Source organism: Cervus elaphus, chromosome 18 (genome assembly GCF_910594005.1).
Source record: "Cervus elaphus chromosome 18, mCerEla1.1, whole genome shotgun sequence".
Classification (NCBI taxonomy): domain Eukaryota; kingdom Metazoa; phylum Chordata; class Mammalia; order Artiodactyla; family Cervidae; genus Cervus; species Cervus elaphus.
The window spans coordinates 55,804,794-55,822,915 of NC_057832.1; the positions used below are offsets into that span (position 1 = coordinate 55,804,794).

Below are 18,122 nucleotides of genomic sequence, written 5' to 3' on the forward strand. Positions count from 1 at the left end.
TTTTAAAACATTCATTTTAATCTGCTCTGGTCTCAAATTTCAGAGAAAACCAAAGCCTGCATACAGCCTGGCTTCTTCTGCTTTATCTTCTAGATTACAAACACTCGTAGACATCTAGTCAATCTTTTCACCTGTGCTTTGGACTCCATGGTCCTCCACCTTTTTTGGAACCCAATACCATACTGATCTCTTTAACTCTGGTCTTCAACTTTTCCTGCTTTCCCACATCCTTCTCAGAGATAAAGTAGTAGCTATAAAGGGAAAGGAAGACATGCTGTTGCCTCATTTGCTCCTCCTCTACACATCCAGCACTCAGGAGTTGTGTAAGGTAGCTTCCTTCTGACCTCTACCTCCTCTACTACTGGGAGAGAATGTCTCTAAGCTGCCTATTGCTACCAGGAGGTCAAATCCAATAGCTGCTTTCACATCCCTCACTGAACGTGATCTCTCAGTAGTACTGAACACTTGTGCAGGAAAATGCCCCTCCCCTGGGCTTTCATGACTTTCTCCTCCTGGCTTTAACCTCTTTAGCTACTGCTTGTCAGTCTCCTTTGCTGGCTTATCTGCCACTCAACTATTGACAATACTTAGGCTTTTGCCCTAAGCCCTCTTTTCTTTATAGCGGAGATTCATGCATTTTTGTTTTAAGGGCCCGTATTTTAGGTTTTGCAGGGCATAAAGTCTGTCACAACTAATCAACTCTGCCATTGTGGAATGAAAACAGCCATGAACAATAATTAATTGATGTAGTTGTGTTCCAATAAAACTTTATTTAGAAAACAGATGGTGGGCTGGATTTGGCCTATAGCCTGTGGTTTGTTTTTGGCATACTCTACACTCTGCCTAGAGACATATCCGCTTATGTCTCCATTGACCATCTATACATCACATTCATGTCCAAATCTGTCTCTCCAACTACCTAAAACCCACATTTAAATGTCTGAGCAGGCATCTCAAATCTTATCTGATGAATTGTGCTCTTTGGTCCCCAATCTGATCTCCCTCCAGTGTCTTTACTAAAAGGCACTGCCATATGCTACACAAGACTGAAAGTAAGATTCATCCTAGAAATTTCTCACTCTTTCATTCTCTTAATTCTTTGAACTGGAAGAATAACTAAAAAAGATAACTCTGGAAATGCCATTATTTGAAGCACACAGTCAAATTTAACATTTCACTAATAGAGCTAAACTTTATTTCCATGTTTATTACATGTTTATCTTCGATGCTGAATACATATTAGATTGATTTAACATACAACTTGGGAGAAAAGCTGACATTCTCCACTGAATGGGTTAAAAAGGAATGTAAAACTACAAAATACTTGTTTAAGTTTGAATTCTAAATTATGGCAAACAGAACAATAATTACCTTGCCGTTTTCTCTTTCTAGTTTTCCAAGATGGATTTCCTTATAAAATTTTCATAACAATTTATTTCAAGAAAAAAAATAAGGGATAATCATTAAAACCATTTTAAGTATAGAGTACAAATAAAGAGTCTTAATGCAGAACTCCTATCTTCTATTTAAAATACAAATACTTCATGATATTATGAATTGAGGGGGATTAATTGCTACCTGCAAATCTAATGATTTAGAGCAAACTCATACATGCCATTTGCTTTTGTCTGAAAGATTAGGCTGATTTATGGGTGACACAATAGAGCTCTACTTGGTATCCAAGTTAGCCAGTTACTTCTCAGAATGGAGATGGCCAAAATACTAAGTGCTTACGTGATGGAGATTTGGGATTAATCAATTCCAAGTGGTTGAAAACTAACACAATTAATCATTCCATCCCCCCAATCATTGACCATGTACAAATGTACAGAATTTAGCTTTCAGTGAAAAGTACTAAAATAAAACCCCTCTAGATACTCTGCAATTGCTGAAATTCAGTGTACAAAGACTGTCTATAGTGTAATTCCAATGTTTAATAAAATCAAAATTATGAGTGGTTATCAAAGTTGTTATTGGTAAGTTTCCTTCCCTTTGCTATAAGCCCCTTAGCACAATTTATCAAGAACGATGTGTTTTTCTTACTATCACTCTTCACTTGGATACATTTAAAAAAACAGTAATCACTTTAAAGTTATTTCCTACCAGGGATGGGATTACAGGGGGAAAACTTTTCCTAGGAGTGTGGCTGATGCCTACTGTTCTCATTAGACAAGTGGTTAGAATCATCTCTAAAACCCATCTTCTTTTTAATAATGCTTATAAAAGATGCTTAATAAAGATAACTCATCTCTAATTAGATTACTCTAGTGATAAAATACCTTCTCATGTAACTGTTTAGGACAAATAATATATGGCTTTTCAATTTGTAAAATTTTACTTTAACTTCGTATTGTTAAAGCTTTTCTAAATAGTCTTCTAATATCAGACTCTTCAATGAAAAAAGAGAAGACAAAAGAGAAGAACTCTACATATCAAGGCACACTCTTTTTCTTACAACAGGGGTTAACATACTTTTCTATAAAGGGCCGGATAATAAACATTTCAGGCTTTGTGGGTTGCAGGATCACTATTGCAATGATTCAACTTCTACTGTTGTTGAGAAAGCAGTCATAGACAATATGCATTCACAAAAAAAATAGTCTGAATTTGGCCTGCTAGTCACAGCCTTATAACAGAAAGGAATCTACAAAACCCTGGTCTCTAGTCAGGTGTGATGACTGACTCAGAATCGAGCAGTTTAATCACTCTAGAACATGTCAATGTTGAACACTTCGAATTCAGCCAAATTACCACTGTGAGTTCAGATTCTTCTTTTCAAACTCATGTCATCTTATTTTTCCTTTGGGATAATTTATCTTCATTTAAGTAAGTACTTGCTTGAGCATTATTTATTGAGGGATTCAGTTTAAAATTAGTAAGTGATGTCCATAAAATTGAATATCTGATTTAATTTTTGAAAAACTTAATGAAAAATACAACAATCAAAACATCTAAAATAAGTACACTCACTACCCATTCCACTAATTCATTTCAGTCATAGCAACTATAGAATAGGAAAAATAAATTCAGAAGTGTAATTACTTTAAAATAACTACTTCCGTATTTGTCAATATTTTACATTTATGTATATATTCTATAGTGTAAGCAGAAATTCTCTCTAAAAATCGCCTTAAAATCTTGAGGTGCAGAGCCACAGGCAATATCTGACATATAAAACTGCAGTACAGGCCTGTCAATTTGGCATCTCACTGGTACCAATGACCAACTTGTATAATCACTGTACAGTGCCTAGACATTCCAGTAAGAACCATTATTTTCTTTAATGTAGAATGATTAATACATAGTCTACAAGGGGCAGTGAGGTTTAGTAATTCTGTTGGGTATGTCCTGACATAATTTCAAATTGTACAATAACACAAACAACTTTGTTAAGGCCATGTTTTATTTGCTGATTAATGGACAAAAGGCAATGTATTTTCAAGTATTTTCTTGAAAGTCTGTGCTCATAAAAATCATGAAAAGTTGGAAAGACTGTTAAATCACTGAAACTTTAAATATATCTTACACAATCTGTTTGTACAAAAATACAAGTTAAATATAAACATAAAGCAATCATGATAATTTTATGCAAATCTGTTTTTATGTGATCTTCAGTTATATATAAAAGTTTCTTGGTTGGTTGTGAAAAGATCAATACCAGATTGAATTACTATCTATTGGCAAAGGGCCCTAAAAAGCTTACTTTAGCAATTATCTTTTACATGGTTAAGAGCATTTCCTAATTTAAGATCACCTAAACACTGGAAAAAAGAAAAAATGAAAAGGGCAGTATGTCCATAAACCAACAAATAATTTGGCTGTAATGTATCATAAAACACAACCCCCACACATCTGTACAATAAACATTATGTATTACATACTCACACACACAGGGGTACACGTGTGTGCATGCACGTAAACACACACACACGCATACGCAGGCACACACACACACACCCAGTCATAAAACAAATCCTAATGAGGTGCTGCTTCCAGTTCGATATTCAGCTGTGCATTTTTTCTTACTTCATCAAAAGAATAGCTTTTTGTCACCTTCCCATTCTTGAAGACAGTGTGAAGAAGATCCTGCACAAATATAACAATATTGAAATTTAATGGTTATATTAGGCTATCAAACAAAATTTTTCAGTAATGATTAGATGGATTAGACTGAATAGTCAAATACAGAGATGCTGATAATGTTCAAATTATGAAATGATTTTATATACAAAGGATGCTGACGGAGCAGGCAGAGGAGGCAAGACCCGGATCTAAAATGGAATGTAGACATGTTTAACTTTCTGAAAAGGAATGATTCAAGTATTACATTCTTAAAACAGTCTTCCTTAACGGCAAAACAAATCTAGTAGATGCTTACTGCTTTGGCTGCCCAGAAGCACTATGGCAATTGCTGATAATCATGACGGACAGATCAGCAAGGAAAGCCTGCCAGACCGTCCCTGTTCCTAAGCCAAGAGACTCAACACAGATTAAACTTATCAACCTGGAATTTACTAAACTTACTAATCAGAAGTTTTTGCCTTAAACAAACAAAAGTCAACCCTAAAAACAAGAAACCAAACCCAAACAGAAATATTAGTAGATATTGATTTCTTGATTAATACATAGTCACTGATTTTAAAGACTGTGTATTCCAGAAGTCACTGATAACATGCAATCCATTTGATTTACGCAAGAATAACAAAGACAAATTAAGAGAATTAGGACTAAATTCCCTTTGGGTCTGGCAAAGCATTCCTGTCTTAGTAAGGAATTATCTGCCTCTAGTTTTTTCTTGAAAAATCCATAGAAGTAATCTACTGTGCCAGAGTTTTTCATCTCATCTGAAGGTGAGCATATAACATTATCTAGTATTTTTGTCACTATGTCGTTTCCTTTTTATTCTTTTGCTATTGAAATACAGTTGATTTACAATATTAGTTTCAGGTATACAATGTAATGATTTACTATTTTAGATTATAAACATTTAAAATTATTATGAAATATTGGCTATATTCCCTGTGCTGTACAGTATGTCTTTGCACCTCATTTATTTTGTACATGTAAGTTTGTACCTCCTACCCCCTGCCTCACCCCTCCCTGCTTCCCTTTCCCCACAAACACTAATTTGTTGTCTGTATCTGTGACACTGCTTCTGTTTCATTACATTCATTTATTTTTTAGATTCAATGTACAAGTAATAACATTCAGTATTTGTCTTTCTCTGACTTATTTCACATAGCATGATACCCTCCAGGTCCATTGATGTTGTTTCAAGTGACAAAATTTCACTTTTAACTGCTGAGTAATATTTCATTGTGTGTGTGCACACGCCACATTTTCTTTACCCATTCATTTGTTGACGGACACTTAGGTTGCTTCCATATTTTGGATTATTGTAAATAATGGTGCGATTATTTCATGTGTGGGTTTATTATTTCATGCACATTTCAAATAAGTGTTTTCATTTTCTTTGGATATATACCCAGAAATGGAATTGCTAAATCATATCATAGTTCCATTTTTAGTTTTTGGAGGAATCTCCATAGTGGCTGTATCTGTTAACATTCCCACCAACAGTGTATGAGGGTTCTCTTTTCTTCAAATCCTGTCCAACAGTTGTTATGTGTAGACTTTTGGATGACAGCTGTTATTCTGACAGGTGTGAGGTGATACCTTTTTGTGGTTCTGGTGTGCATCTCTCTGTCAGCGATGCTGAGCATCTTTTCACACGGTTGTTAGCCATCTGTATAACTTCTTTGGAAAAAAAGTCTATTCAGTTCTTCTGCCCACTTTTTGACTGCTTTTTGATATTAAGTTATATGAGCTCCTTGGATATTTTGGATATTGTTGGTCATATTTGCAAATACTTTCCCATTCTGTAGGTTGTCTTTTTGTTTTGGTAGGTTTCCTTTGCTGTACCAAAGCTTTTGATTAGATTGCATTTGTATATTTTTGCTTTTATTGATTTTGCCTTGGGAGACTGATCTAAGAAAACATTTCTATGATTTACATTGAGGAGTGTTTTACATGTTCTTTTCTAGGAGTTTCATGGAATCATGTCTTACATTTAGGTTCATCACTGCTTTTGACGTATTTTACATCTCATTTTGTGTATCACTGAACTGCTTATTGCAGATGTAGATGACTTTACTGTCTTCTAAACTTGCTCAGTAAACACAGTTGATTTGCTACCTTTAATATACATTTGCCTTTACTGACAAGGTTTTTCCTTTTGTAATTACTGTTTCTAGTTACAGCATTTTTCTCCCCTGCTTAGAAGTTCAGCTCACCTTTTGATCTCTTCATCAAATCTAAATGGAAGTCTTATCAGGTAAGAATATTCTTGGTTGTAGGTTTTACTCTGTCATCACTTTAAATACATTGTACCATCCGTCTCACCAGCAGAATTTCTGCTGAAAAGTCAGATTACAACCTTATGACAGTTCCCATGTATGTAAGTTGTTCCTTTTCCCGCACTGCTTTTAATATTCTCTTTAATTTTTGCCATTTTAATTACCGTGTGTCTTGGCGTCGTCCTCTTTGAATGTGATTCTTTTGGGGCTCTCTGGAATGCAAGGCCCCCCAGGTTGGAGAGGCTGAGGTGGGGCTCAGACCCCTTGTTTCTTTGGAAGAACCTCTGTAATTATTCTCCTATGGGTTGCCCACCTGGGGATATGGGTCTTGACTATATGGTGGTTCTGCCCCTCTTGCCTTGTCATAGTTCCTTCTTTAGGCTTTAGTTGTAGATCTTTCCTGGTAGATTCTGCTCTTTCTCATCAATATTTGTTCTGTAAATAGTTATAATTTTGGCATGCCCATAAGAGGAGTTGAGTTCATGGTCTTCCTACTCCACCATCTTGAAACAATCTTACCTATCCCTGTGTTGTTTCCAATCACACTGCTCTTGCTGTGGCATTTTCTTTATATTTAAATTTTCAAAGTTAAATTCATAATCTATTGAGGAAGGGTGGTTCCTATTAAATCAAAATGTCTAGATGATTATAAATGGCTTACTGACTCAAACGTTCTAGAGTATCATCCACATGCTATTAAAACCAATGCCTTGTTTTAGTCACAGTTATGACCACGTCTAAAGTAAATTTTGTCCATCTGGGGTAAACTAATACAGCAAAGTCTCGGTAGTAGAAGAGTTAAATGAAGGCTGTGTAATAGGCTATATATAAACAAATCTAATTCTAAAAGCTTTAGGAACTTGCACATATTTCTCATTAAAGATAACAGAAAACTCTTACTGTAATAATTATGGCTTAAAATCTTAAAAGAATATAAAAGTAGCATAAGCAGAATATATGTAGTATAATATTCAAAAGTTAAAAAATATAATCAATTTTATTATATAATCAATAAAAATAAAATTTTTATAATTTTTATCAATTATGAGTAGTTCCCTTCTAAAAAAGGAGTATTTTCTTGTTCAATCCAGTGGCTTACTAATAAAAACTAGAAGTTGAATATAAGTGTAATTTTCTAAGTCAATGAGCATACAGACTAAGCATACTATGAATATTTCTAGCTTGGTTGACTTAAATCAGAAAACTTGGTTCATTTATTAGTTATAATCTGAGTCAAGCCTCACTGTTTTTATATCTTACACTATTAAGATGATATAATTTGCATTTTTAGCCCATAGATGTTGCGGTGAGAATTAAATGAGACTAAAGAAAACCATCTGAACTGGATTCTATTGTTTTGAAAAAATGGAATCATCTTTAACAACATCTTGGAATTTGGAAAGCCCTTCTTTTATCTACTAAAATTACCACAGTTTTACTGTAACATAAACAGCTATGAATAGTCTAAGACCAGCATCCTTTAAGTATTCCTAACCATTCCTGTTCAGAAATGATTCACTGCTAACTGGCAATTAGGAGTAAGATCAAGTACACACACTTATTGAAGCTCATCAATCACTCTCTTCTGGTAACTATATGGAACAGCATTTTTTTTCCTTATAAAATATTTCACTCAATATAAAGGCCTCATATTTATTATCTAGCCATTTCTTATTTTTCATCTTATTTTGGTAGGCTAGGTCAGCAATTGTAAACATTTTACAATAAAACTCTTGTCCTCCAAGAAAAGAACTTTTCTGAAAATAATTTTAAACACAAAAGCCTCCTTTCTTAATTTGAAAAGTGAACTTATTACTGTTTAAAAAACAAAACAAACCCCAATCAGCATAGATACATACATGACCATATTCTTCAAGGTCTCCTTTTCCTTCCTCAAGTGTAACAAAATTTCCTGCTGGTGTCCTATGTAAAGATAATCGGCCCTTTTTGGACCTTTTGTTGGGATCAGCCACTGGATCCTTGAAGACGTTAATCTGGAATCCAAATTAAAGTTAGAGAAATAGAAGACTAATCATCAGAAATGTTCACTCAACTCACATTAAAAAAAGTATGTATCAAATTTATATAAATTTAAAGGTACTTTGCAGGTGTAACTAAGCCAATCTGCATCTAGCTCTTAAGAAATACAACTCTAGCCTGTTGCGGAGGACAGAGTCCTCTGTCAGGAAAAAGGTATGAACCAAATCCAAGTCTTTGAAATCCTTTCTTACTAGTGCAGAATACTAACAACTCCATCTGTAGTAAGTCTCTGAGGTCAACAATGTGACCCTTAAAGTATCCCCTTTTCTATTATGCATTGCTCTTAAACTGACTTAAGTATAGCACATGCATGTTACTGAAAAATAAATCCATGTCAACTCTATAATCTGTGGCAAGGGTAGTAGGATTTTACTACAGTAAAGGCTTGCCCACTTCATAACTTTTTCCCTTTTGTTACTTTTTATTCTATTAGTGATATCTTGTTACCATAAGAAGCAAAGACAACCTTGAGAACCTAGAGACCTAGAGCATAGTGCTTTAGGATCAGAAAGGTAGAAGGCAACTGAAGAAGTGGAAGAAGCAAACCTAGAACTCGCCAAAGAATGATGGAGGTGAACTAAGGTAGGGAACCAACCCATGTGTCTTTAGGATCCCCTACACACATCATCAAAAAAGCGAGAGAGTTCCAGAAAAATATCTACTTCTGCTTTACTGACTATGCCAAAGCCTTTGTGTGGATCACAACAAACTGTGGAAAATTCTTCAAGAGATGGGAATACCAGAACACCTGACCTGCCTCCTGAGAAACCTGTATGCAGGTCAAGAAGCAACAGTTAGAACTGGACATGGAACAACAGACTGGGTTCCAAATTGGGAAAGGAGTAGGTCAAGGCTGCATACTGTCAGTCTGCTTATTTAACTTATATGCACAGTACATCATGAGAAATGCTGGGCTGGAGGAAGCACAAGCTGGAATCAAGACTGCTGGGAGAAATATCAATAACCTCAGATATGCAGATGACACCACCCTTATGGCAGAAAGTGAAGAAGAACTAAAGAGCCTCTTGATGAAAGTGAAAGAGGAGAGTGAAAATGTTGGCTTAAAGCTCAACATTCAGAAAACTAAGATCATGGCATCTGGTCCCATCACTTCATGGCAAATAGATGGGGAAACAATGGAAACAGTGACAGACTATTTTTTGGGGCTCCAAAATCACTGCAGATGGTGATTGCAGCCATGAAATTAAAAAGATGCTTGCTCCCTGGAAGAAAAGTTATGACCAACCTAGATAGCATATTAAAAAGCAGACACATTACTTTGCCAACAAAAGTCTGTCTAGTCAAAGCTATGGTTTTTCCAGTAGTCATGTATGGATGTGAGAGTTGAACTATAAAGAAAGCTGAACGCTGAAGAATTGATGCTTTTGAACTGTGGTGTTGGAGAAGACTCTTGAGAGTCCCTTGGACAGCATGGAGATCCAATCAGTCCATCCTAGACGAAATCAGTCCTGAATATCATTGGAAGGACTGATGTTGAAGCTGAAACTCCAAAACTTTGGCCACCTGATGCGAAGAACTGATTCACTGGAAAAGACCCTGATGCTGGAAAGACTGAAGGCGGGGGAGAAGGGGACAACAGAGGATGAGATGGCATCACTGACTTGATGGACATGAATTTGAGTAAGCTCTGGGAGTTGGTGATGGACAGGGAAGCCTGGTGTACTGAAGTCCATGGGGTCGCAAAGAGTCAGACACGACTTAGCAACTGAACTGAACACACCCTTTGATACAGAGACTCCCAACAGCTTGTGAAGAGCTACTAGGGAGTTGGTTGTTGAGCTGCCTGCATCTTGGGTTCCTCCTTCTAAGACTACCAGAAAATGATTCTAGTGTCACAACTCGAACCTCATAGTTCACCTTCCTAAAACATTGACAGTGTTTACGTATTTGCTTATCTTTAATGCATGATGGCTAGGTGAGCTGATGTGATTGTGTGTGCATGCAAAGTCGCTTCAGTCATGTCTGACTCTTTGTGACCCCACGGACTGTAGTCTGCCAGGCTCCTCTGTCCATTGGGATTCTCCAGGCAAGAATACTGCAGTGGGTTTCCATGCCCTCCTCCAGGGGATCTCCCCGACCCAGGGATCAAACCCGAGTCTCTTGTATCTTCTGTATTGGCAGACAGGTTCTTTACCACTAGCACCACCTGGGAAGCCCAGGTGAGCTGACATTCTCACTCAAATTTGCTCAACTTCTTGATTCAAAGGTATATACTAAAGTAGTAGAAATGAATTGACCTGCATCATCTCTCTCAAATTATCTCTCACTTTTCCTCTTTTTTCTAAATCTTTCTTCTTTTCTGAAGTCAAATTATCACCTACTATCTCTTATTTTTCCCCTGTTTCTGAGTATTGTCAGGGGTACAATATAGTAACAGTTTAGGACCATATTATCCTTCAACTACTGCATTCAATACATACATTCTAGGCATATTCTAGGCCTACACATAAAGAAGATAGCAACAACACAAGAGCAGAAGTTGCAGGACATACCCCAAGGCCATTGGTTACAACATAACTACATTTGAAGGAACAATTCAAGAGATCTCTTGTTAACTTCTGTAGCAAGGCTCCACCAGAACCGAAGGAAACATTTTCAATACTCCATTTTTTTTGCTTCATGCCTTCCACAATCTAAAGAAGAAAATAGAAAAAAGTCAGGTAATTTGGAAGTGGAAAGAAGTTATTTTTCCATGGGCCACACTGATGAATAAACCATCTAAAGCTGTTTATAACACAGTAAATAATGGGCTAAGAATAAGGCCTACATGAAGTTACATCCCACTTTTTTTCTTTTAAAAGATCCACCCACCTCAAAGAGGGAAGCCGAAGGAATAAGTGTAGAAAGAGGGGATTTCATTCAAAGTTCCTGAATTTGTACTGTTATCGGTGATTGTGGTTTAGGTTGGGGGAATAAAGGGAATGAGAGGTAGAAAAAAATGGCTATCAATAGACAAGGTTACTTGAGTAAACTCTCATCTACATCTTTAATTTATTGCCCAGATGCCAGTAGCACAAGCAATGAGGCCCAGACATTTGTCCCAAATTACTAGATTCTATGACTCTACTCATCACTAATAAATTTCAATACATGTTGTCACATGTCACAGTGCAAGTCATGTAATGGGGCGCTTAAAATCAACAGATATTAGTGATTTAAAAAAAAGTGTAAAATACTCCCTCTAATTTAAGAGTTGAGGCACTGGCAGTCCTCTGACCCTGGCTGGTACTCTAGTGCCATAAGCAAAGCTATGAACTGATTGGGAGCTAAGATTTATCACTGGATCATTTTTTGGCAGAATGCTTATCTAAAAAGTCAGAGAGACCAATGTAAACACAGACTTCTAACAACTAGACTATTTCTTTCAAGGGACACATAATTTAAAATTTACATTAATTTATTACTCTGTTATCAATCTCATTTGCATTTCTTTTTCCCAGGCAGGACTTAGTTAACTAGTGTCTATCTTCTTATGTAACATACTCAATCACTTTTATGGTAGAAGGTAGCAGATAAAGTTTAATAACCATTCTTTTAATTTCATACCAGTCAAAAGGAAGTAATTAGAAAGTATGGGGTTTTTAAATTTAAACAGAATTTTCAGAAGGGATTAGAAAATCAAAATCAAGTTTAATAGGTTTATGTGAATTATTCGTACAGATTTGTTATATACTTCCCAATACCAAGAGTCTCAAACTGACCTCTTATCTATATGAGGAATAGTTGCTGTTGTTTATTCACTAAGTCATGCCTGACCTATGAACAGCAGCCCAACAGGTTTTTCTGTCCATGGGATTTCCCAGGCAATAATACTGGAGTAGGCTGCCATTTCCTTCTCCAGGGGATCTTCCTGATCCAGGTCTTGAACCCACGTCTCCTGCATTGGCAGGCAGATTCTTTACCACTGAGCCACCAGGGAAGCCCCATTTTCAACATTTTAAGATACAAAATTAAACTTCAAGGACCTACATCTTTTAACAAATCCACATTTAGAAATGCAACTTTCTTTTTAAATCTCAGTCTAACTCCCCTGCTGTATGTCAGTAATCAAGATGGAGACATATGCAATTTTAAAGTAATTCTCATGTCTTTTTATTATTACACTTGAACTCAAAACACTCAAGGGCTCTGAATTTTTTCACTGAACTAACTGTAAACCAAGTATAACTAAAACAATAATGAAAACCTTATAAAACAATGTGAAATTAATAAGTGAATTTCAACATAGAAGAAACACAAGGAGTAGAAGAGAAAAAGGGAGTAAAAGACACGGAGACAGACAGACAGAGGGTAAGGAGATCTGGGTAAAATACAGAGAAAATAGTTTCAGACCTGTCACCTGATTTTAGGTACACCTCAGAAACACAAGAATGAGGAATTCACAAAAAAACAGTACCACCTAATGTCATATTCTGTCATTTAGGACCAATTTCTTTAAGGTGTTCTTCCCATATAGCTTCACCATCACAAGTTGTGAAATTTAGACAATTTAAAGTTTATGTGAATTTTTCTATTAATGTTACTGGATGTTATAGAATTAGAGGAAATATTACTTTAAAAAAATTTTACACAAGGAAACCTGACTAGACAAAAAGTCTATATAAATTCCTTTCCTTGCTTCTAAAAACTTATTTTGACTCTCTTATATGAAGAGAGAGCAGGTATTATCCTTTAGGTAATGAGTGCATGTATTAACACAAACTACTCATTCTCTGACCATTCTGTTTAAGGTTTTACCAATGCCAGAGAATATGTGTCTTGGGATTTAACTTTTTGTTTATGGAGTTATTTTTTAAAAAAAGGTTCAAGTTCTGAACTGATTCTCAACTTTAAAAATGCATGTACATTTTCAAACTTTATTTAGAAAAATGAAAAAAAAAAAAAAAAGAAAAGAAAAGCCAAAGAGCTTCAGTTTTTAAAGAGAAGTTCAAATACCCAATGGAACAACCGAACTTAAAGAGCTGCCCCTAAGAACAAGGAAGGACAGGGATACGCAATGGGAAGAGCACTGGGCTAGTAGATATTCTGTCATACAGTACCTTGCCCAGGTTTCTTCATCTGAAAGGGACCTGCTAAAACGGAGGCTTGGGTACTAGTTCTTAACTGACACCAAGTCAGAAACCTTCAATTCACCTGAGCTAGAAGACAACAGCAATTAAATATGCCAACTGAGATTTCTATGTTCAGGTCCTCCTCTTTGCTGCAGACTTTTCTTCTATTTCTTCCTTTGTACATCAAAGCCCCTAATGCCCCAACAGCAAATGTCTTAGAAGAGCTGGGGAAGTTTCCACTTATCTTAGGCAAGGCGGTTTGGAAGAGCTGGTGGAAGAAACCTCATTTCTGTTATTTTAAGAGATCTATTTCAGACGTCATTTGGAACTCTAAATACATATCACCACAGGAGTACTCAGAGTTATATGCAATAGTTATTTCTTTTAAATGAATCTTTAGAAAACAAACTGTTCATAACTGGAGTACTGACCTTCCTCTAACCCTTCACACCAACCCTTTCAAACAGAAAATTCTTTTGGTAACTTGAGTTATACAAGTGGATATCATCTGAAACTAGTATACATTAAAATATCAGTGCTTTATAATAGTTGACAATCTACATCATGGTATCAGTGATAGTCTTAATTGTTATGGAGTACTTTAAGTATTAAAATTATAGTTCTTTAGAAACTCATTTGAGAAACAAAAGAGGAAAAAGGTTTAAGATATTATAAAACTTACACTGATTGGCTAACTCTAACAATAATAGTGATAACAGTCAATGCTAAATTTAGAGGAGGTAACAAACCATTCTATAAATCTGAAAAAGCACAGTATCAAAAAGACTAGTATCATTCAGGTTTCACATTATTAGAGTATGTGAAGTTCCATTCTATTGAAACTGAGACCTATTTGTGCAGTGTTAAGACTTTTTGTTTTACATATAAAGAGTACTCTTCGGCATTTTCTTGTTTCCTAGTGACACTTCTTTGGGCTCATCATCACGGTGGCCAATGAGGACTGGGAGTGTGGTTTGGCTGGTACGTCTATATTTTAAGTTACTATTATCCATAAATTTTAAGCATTTAACAGAAAAGACATACACTATCTTACTAAAAGAATAACAATTGTACTTAAATTATTAATGTTACTGTTATCAAATTAGTAAACAGTCTAATTATAAGAATTACCTTATTGAAACTCTTTAATGTAAAATACATACCTCTTGTAAGGTATTAATATCTACTCCATCTCCTTGAATAACTCTAAGATAAGGTGGTAGCAACTTGTAGCCCTTCGAGTTCTCAGTAACAGGGAACTTCTTACCTAAAATATCCAAAACCTGTTTGGAAAAATACACATCCAACACAAAATAACTAAGACTGAAAAAGAGTGTAAAAACATATTTTTCCCTCACATTTTTCAAATTAGATTCAGGAAAAAAATCCTTTAACATTAGAAACTTACAATGGTAAATATAATATTTTTAAAAGGTATATAAAACATCATTTAAAAAACTTATGATAACACTTTTGACTTGGATTTTTTTTCTGCTTGTGCCAATAATTTAATCTGATGTAACTCAAACATGAATCCAGCTGAATTTTCTGAAGTCTTTCTCACTTAACAATGACACCAATTTTTTTTTAAGCCAAATTGTTTAATATGCAAGTTGTGCAACTCATTCACTAACTATTGAAAGTTTGGTAGCAGCTGAAATACTTCAACACTGACTGAAGATTTATCACAAAGCTTCCTCAGAGATTCAAAGGTTTTACCCAACAAACACTCCCTTTTCCTAAATAAGCTGGTTTAATATTCTAACAATGACAGAATTCCGTATGATAACTTAGTTGATTCTTGAAACTAGGTTTGTATATTTTCATTAGGTAACAGAAAAAACATGAAACCTGTTCAGTTTGCTAAAACCAAATCAGTTCACATTTCAGGCTAAGATAAAACCATCAGACTGGTCTATTACTTAGGATAGGAAAAAACCTCCTTGATTCTACACCCCACTGTTTTAAAGAGTAATTCATCACCTAATCATCAGCTGGGAAACTGTGGTAAAGAGAGACGGTGATAGTCATAAAGACCTATGTTGGCTACTTGGCTTATTTTATTACATGTTGTCTGAACTTGAGGAAGTGAATTTTAATCTAAGCTGGTTTCTTTGTCTATAAAAAAGAGTTGTAATATGGACCATAAGGTTTTTGGAGATTCAATGACACAATTAAGCAAAGCATGTAACACTATTTTTCTAGTAGTAAGCATCAATAACCTGTTTCTATTAGTGCTTTTCAAAGAAGGTAAACCAAGTCCTAAAGATTTAAAAAAGGAAGGAAAAAAAAGACAGCAAGGCTACATTGAGGACTGGTAGTATCACTAAAGAATCTCTACTTGAAAAGTATTTTCGAATTACTTTTGTTCCACATTACCTTGCACATACTTCTTTTGCACTAAAACCTTCAAAGGTACAGCAATAACTTGTGATAAAGGCAGAGAAAGAAACCACAAACTTGGTAACCAAATCACAGGACTGGTTAAAATGGTAATGGTATTTATTAATCTTGAAGGTAAGTAGAAAAGAAAATATCTATTCAATAGTCAACCGTACTTGTCTATTTGATAGCTACATATTAATAAATGACCCTTCCCTCTGGAAATAGTTCCTCTGTTATTAATGTGTGACCTTGGGCAAATCTATTACTCTCTCTGGGCTGCACCTCTAAAATAAGGGGACTGGTCCAGATAGTTCTGAAATGGTGTGTATATGAATGAAGTTAAAAGTAGTGTTGATGCAGCTGGTCTACTGGCACTTTTAATAATCAAGTTATGTATTAAAATTTACCTTTAATACAGTGTCAAGAGGATTTCCAGAATCAGGTCTGATTATTAGTGGTGCCTCTGTACTTCTTGATACTATTAAATGTCTTAGATCTTCACCCCATGTTTTCTCACACGCATTATAAATGTCATAGCTATCGCTGACCACAGATACAGGCACTGATGAAAATTGTGTTACTATATGTTCAAAAGCATCTTTTTCATGGTCCTTCCCCCAAGCTGTTATGGTACTAGAAAACAAAATGAAAATACAGATTTACTTAGGTAGACACATTATCTGTTCCTGAATTATATCTCATGTTTACTATACTACACCATCAACACTGCAGAGAAGTTGAGTGATTTAGCTTAATGAATGCACATCAAGAGGTTAGTTGAATATCTGAGCCAAACCAAACCACACTTTGGCCAATTTTTAAGACTACTTGTAGTCTCTCCAATAGTTATTCAAACTCTTAAGTCATATTCAACCAAAGGATAAACTATGTTATTTTCTTTTTTAGTATTCCTGAACCTAAAATGAGTGAGCTAAAAAAGCACCTGTTAAATACACTCTATACATTATGCTGAGATGTTAGAAAGAATGAACACATACTCCCATTATTTCACTAAGCAATGCAGTTCCCTTTTGTGAATTTTCAAAACCATATACCAATAATAATAAGGACATATATTTTATCTCTTACTATCCAAACCTTACACCTAAAAGACAATTACTTAGGCAATTACTTATACTGTATCATGCATAGATATACTCAACATAATCTATTAACTAACATATGCCCAGGAAGTAAGAATTACAGTATTTAGTTTGAACTAAACATAATTAAGATGGGAAATAGTGTGAGAGTTTCTATTAGGCAAGAATGATTACAGTGATTTTTATACTGTCCTCAATAATGGTGGTTCTTTTTGAACAGATTAACAGCGTTTAACTAAAGTACTTGCTGGTTAACTAATATATAATATAAATAACAAATTCTTAATGAGAACCTAATAATGAATTTTAGAATTGTTACAATTTTCTCATGCCCAGTAATTTTACTTTCTCCCTAATTTATTAATTTTTGCCTCTACTTCATTTTCCAAAGTAAAATAATGGATAGTGTAACAATCCATTCATCTCCAAACTATTTAGAGTGTCATACTCCTTCTGAAACTGTTTTCTTTTTTCCTCTAAAGAACTAAAGTAAACAACTTCTCTCAAGCTGTCAAAGATATGCTGGGGACAGCAGAGGATATATACTTCAGGGATATAGACTTCGCTATCCAGAACTACTGAAATGGAGAGAGAGCATATTTATATAAAATTTATTTTATAGTGAACAAAGTAGCTATGATGCCTACTCTCCACTTCATGCAAGCATCTGCAGGTTGAAAGGAAAATTAAGACATGGATAAAGAAAGCCCTTTCTTCAAATCAAGAATTGCTATGGTCTTCTCTGTAAGGGAGAGAATTAAGCTCAAAGAATACTAGCACTGGAGAGCTTTGCATTTTCTTATTTTAAAGTTATCTTAGATGTTGGTTCATTTTTCCTCAATGACCTTCTGATGTTGGAAATGCAAAAATTTTTGTTCCTCCTTTTGTTGGCTTGGATGGAGGAAATGAAGAACAGAGAGATAAATGACTTGCCCAAGGCCACCCAGTATGTCAGCTGTTAAGGTCACTCATATTTCCCAACTTTCAGTCTAGAGCTCTTTTCACTATACTATGCTGTTGTTTAAAAAGACTTGTCTATTTAAGAACAGCTGATATATTAAGGAGTCAGATTTGTAGATGTAATAAATATTATGAGGCTATAAAAATACAGGAGATTTTCACCTTGTATTAACATGAAAGTCCTGAAGAAAATATCTTTATTCTCA

At 35.1% G+C, this 18,122-nt stretch overlaps 1 protein-coding gene across 1 annotated transcript in view; it reads right to left on the reverse strand.

Annotated features, from left to right (window-relative positions):
* Positions 1–1,165: 1,165 nt before the first annotated feature.
* The window catches only part of NAMPT (nicotinamide phosphoribosyltransferase), a 38,333-nt gene continuing 21,376 nt past the window's right edge, over positions 1,166–18,122 (reverse strand). Inside the window, exons 7-11 of the mRNA XM_043872262.1 lie at positions 16,261–16,486; positions 14,632–14,751; positions 10,910–11,050; positions 8,216–8,350; positions 1,166–4,086 (exon numbers count right to left, since the gene is read on the reverse strand). Of these exons, the coding sequence (XP_043728197.1) occupies positions 3,976–4,086; positions 8,216–8,350; positions 10,910–11,050; positions 14,632–14,751; positions 16,261–16,486 (733 nt within the window). The 3' untranslated portion in view covers positions 1,166–3,975. The remainder of the gene's footprint in view (positions 4,087–8,215; positions 8,351–10,909; positions 11,051–14,631; positions 14,752–16,260; positions 16,487–18,122) is intronic.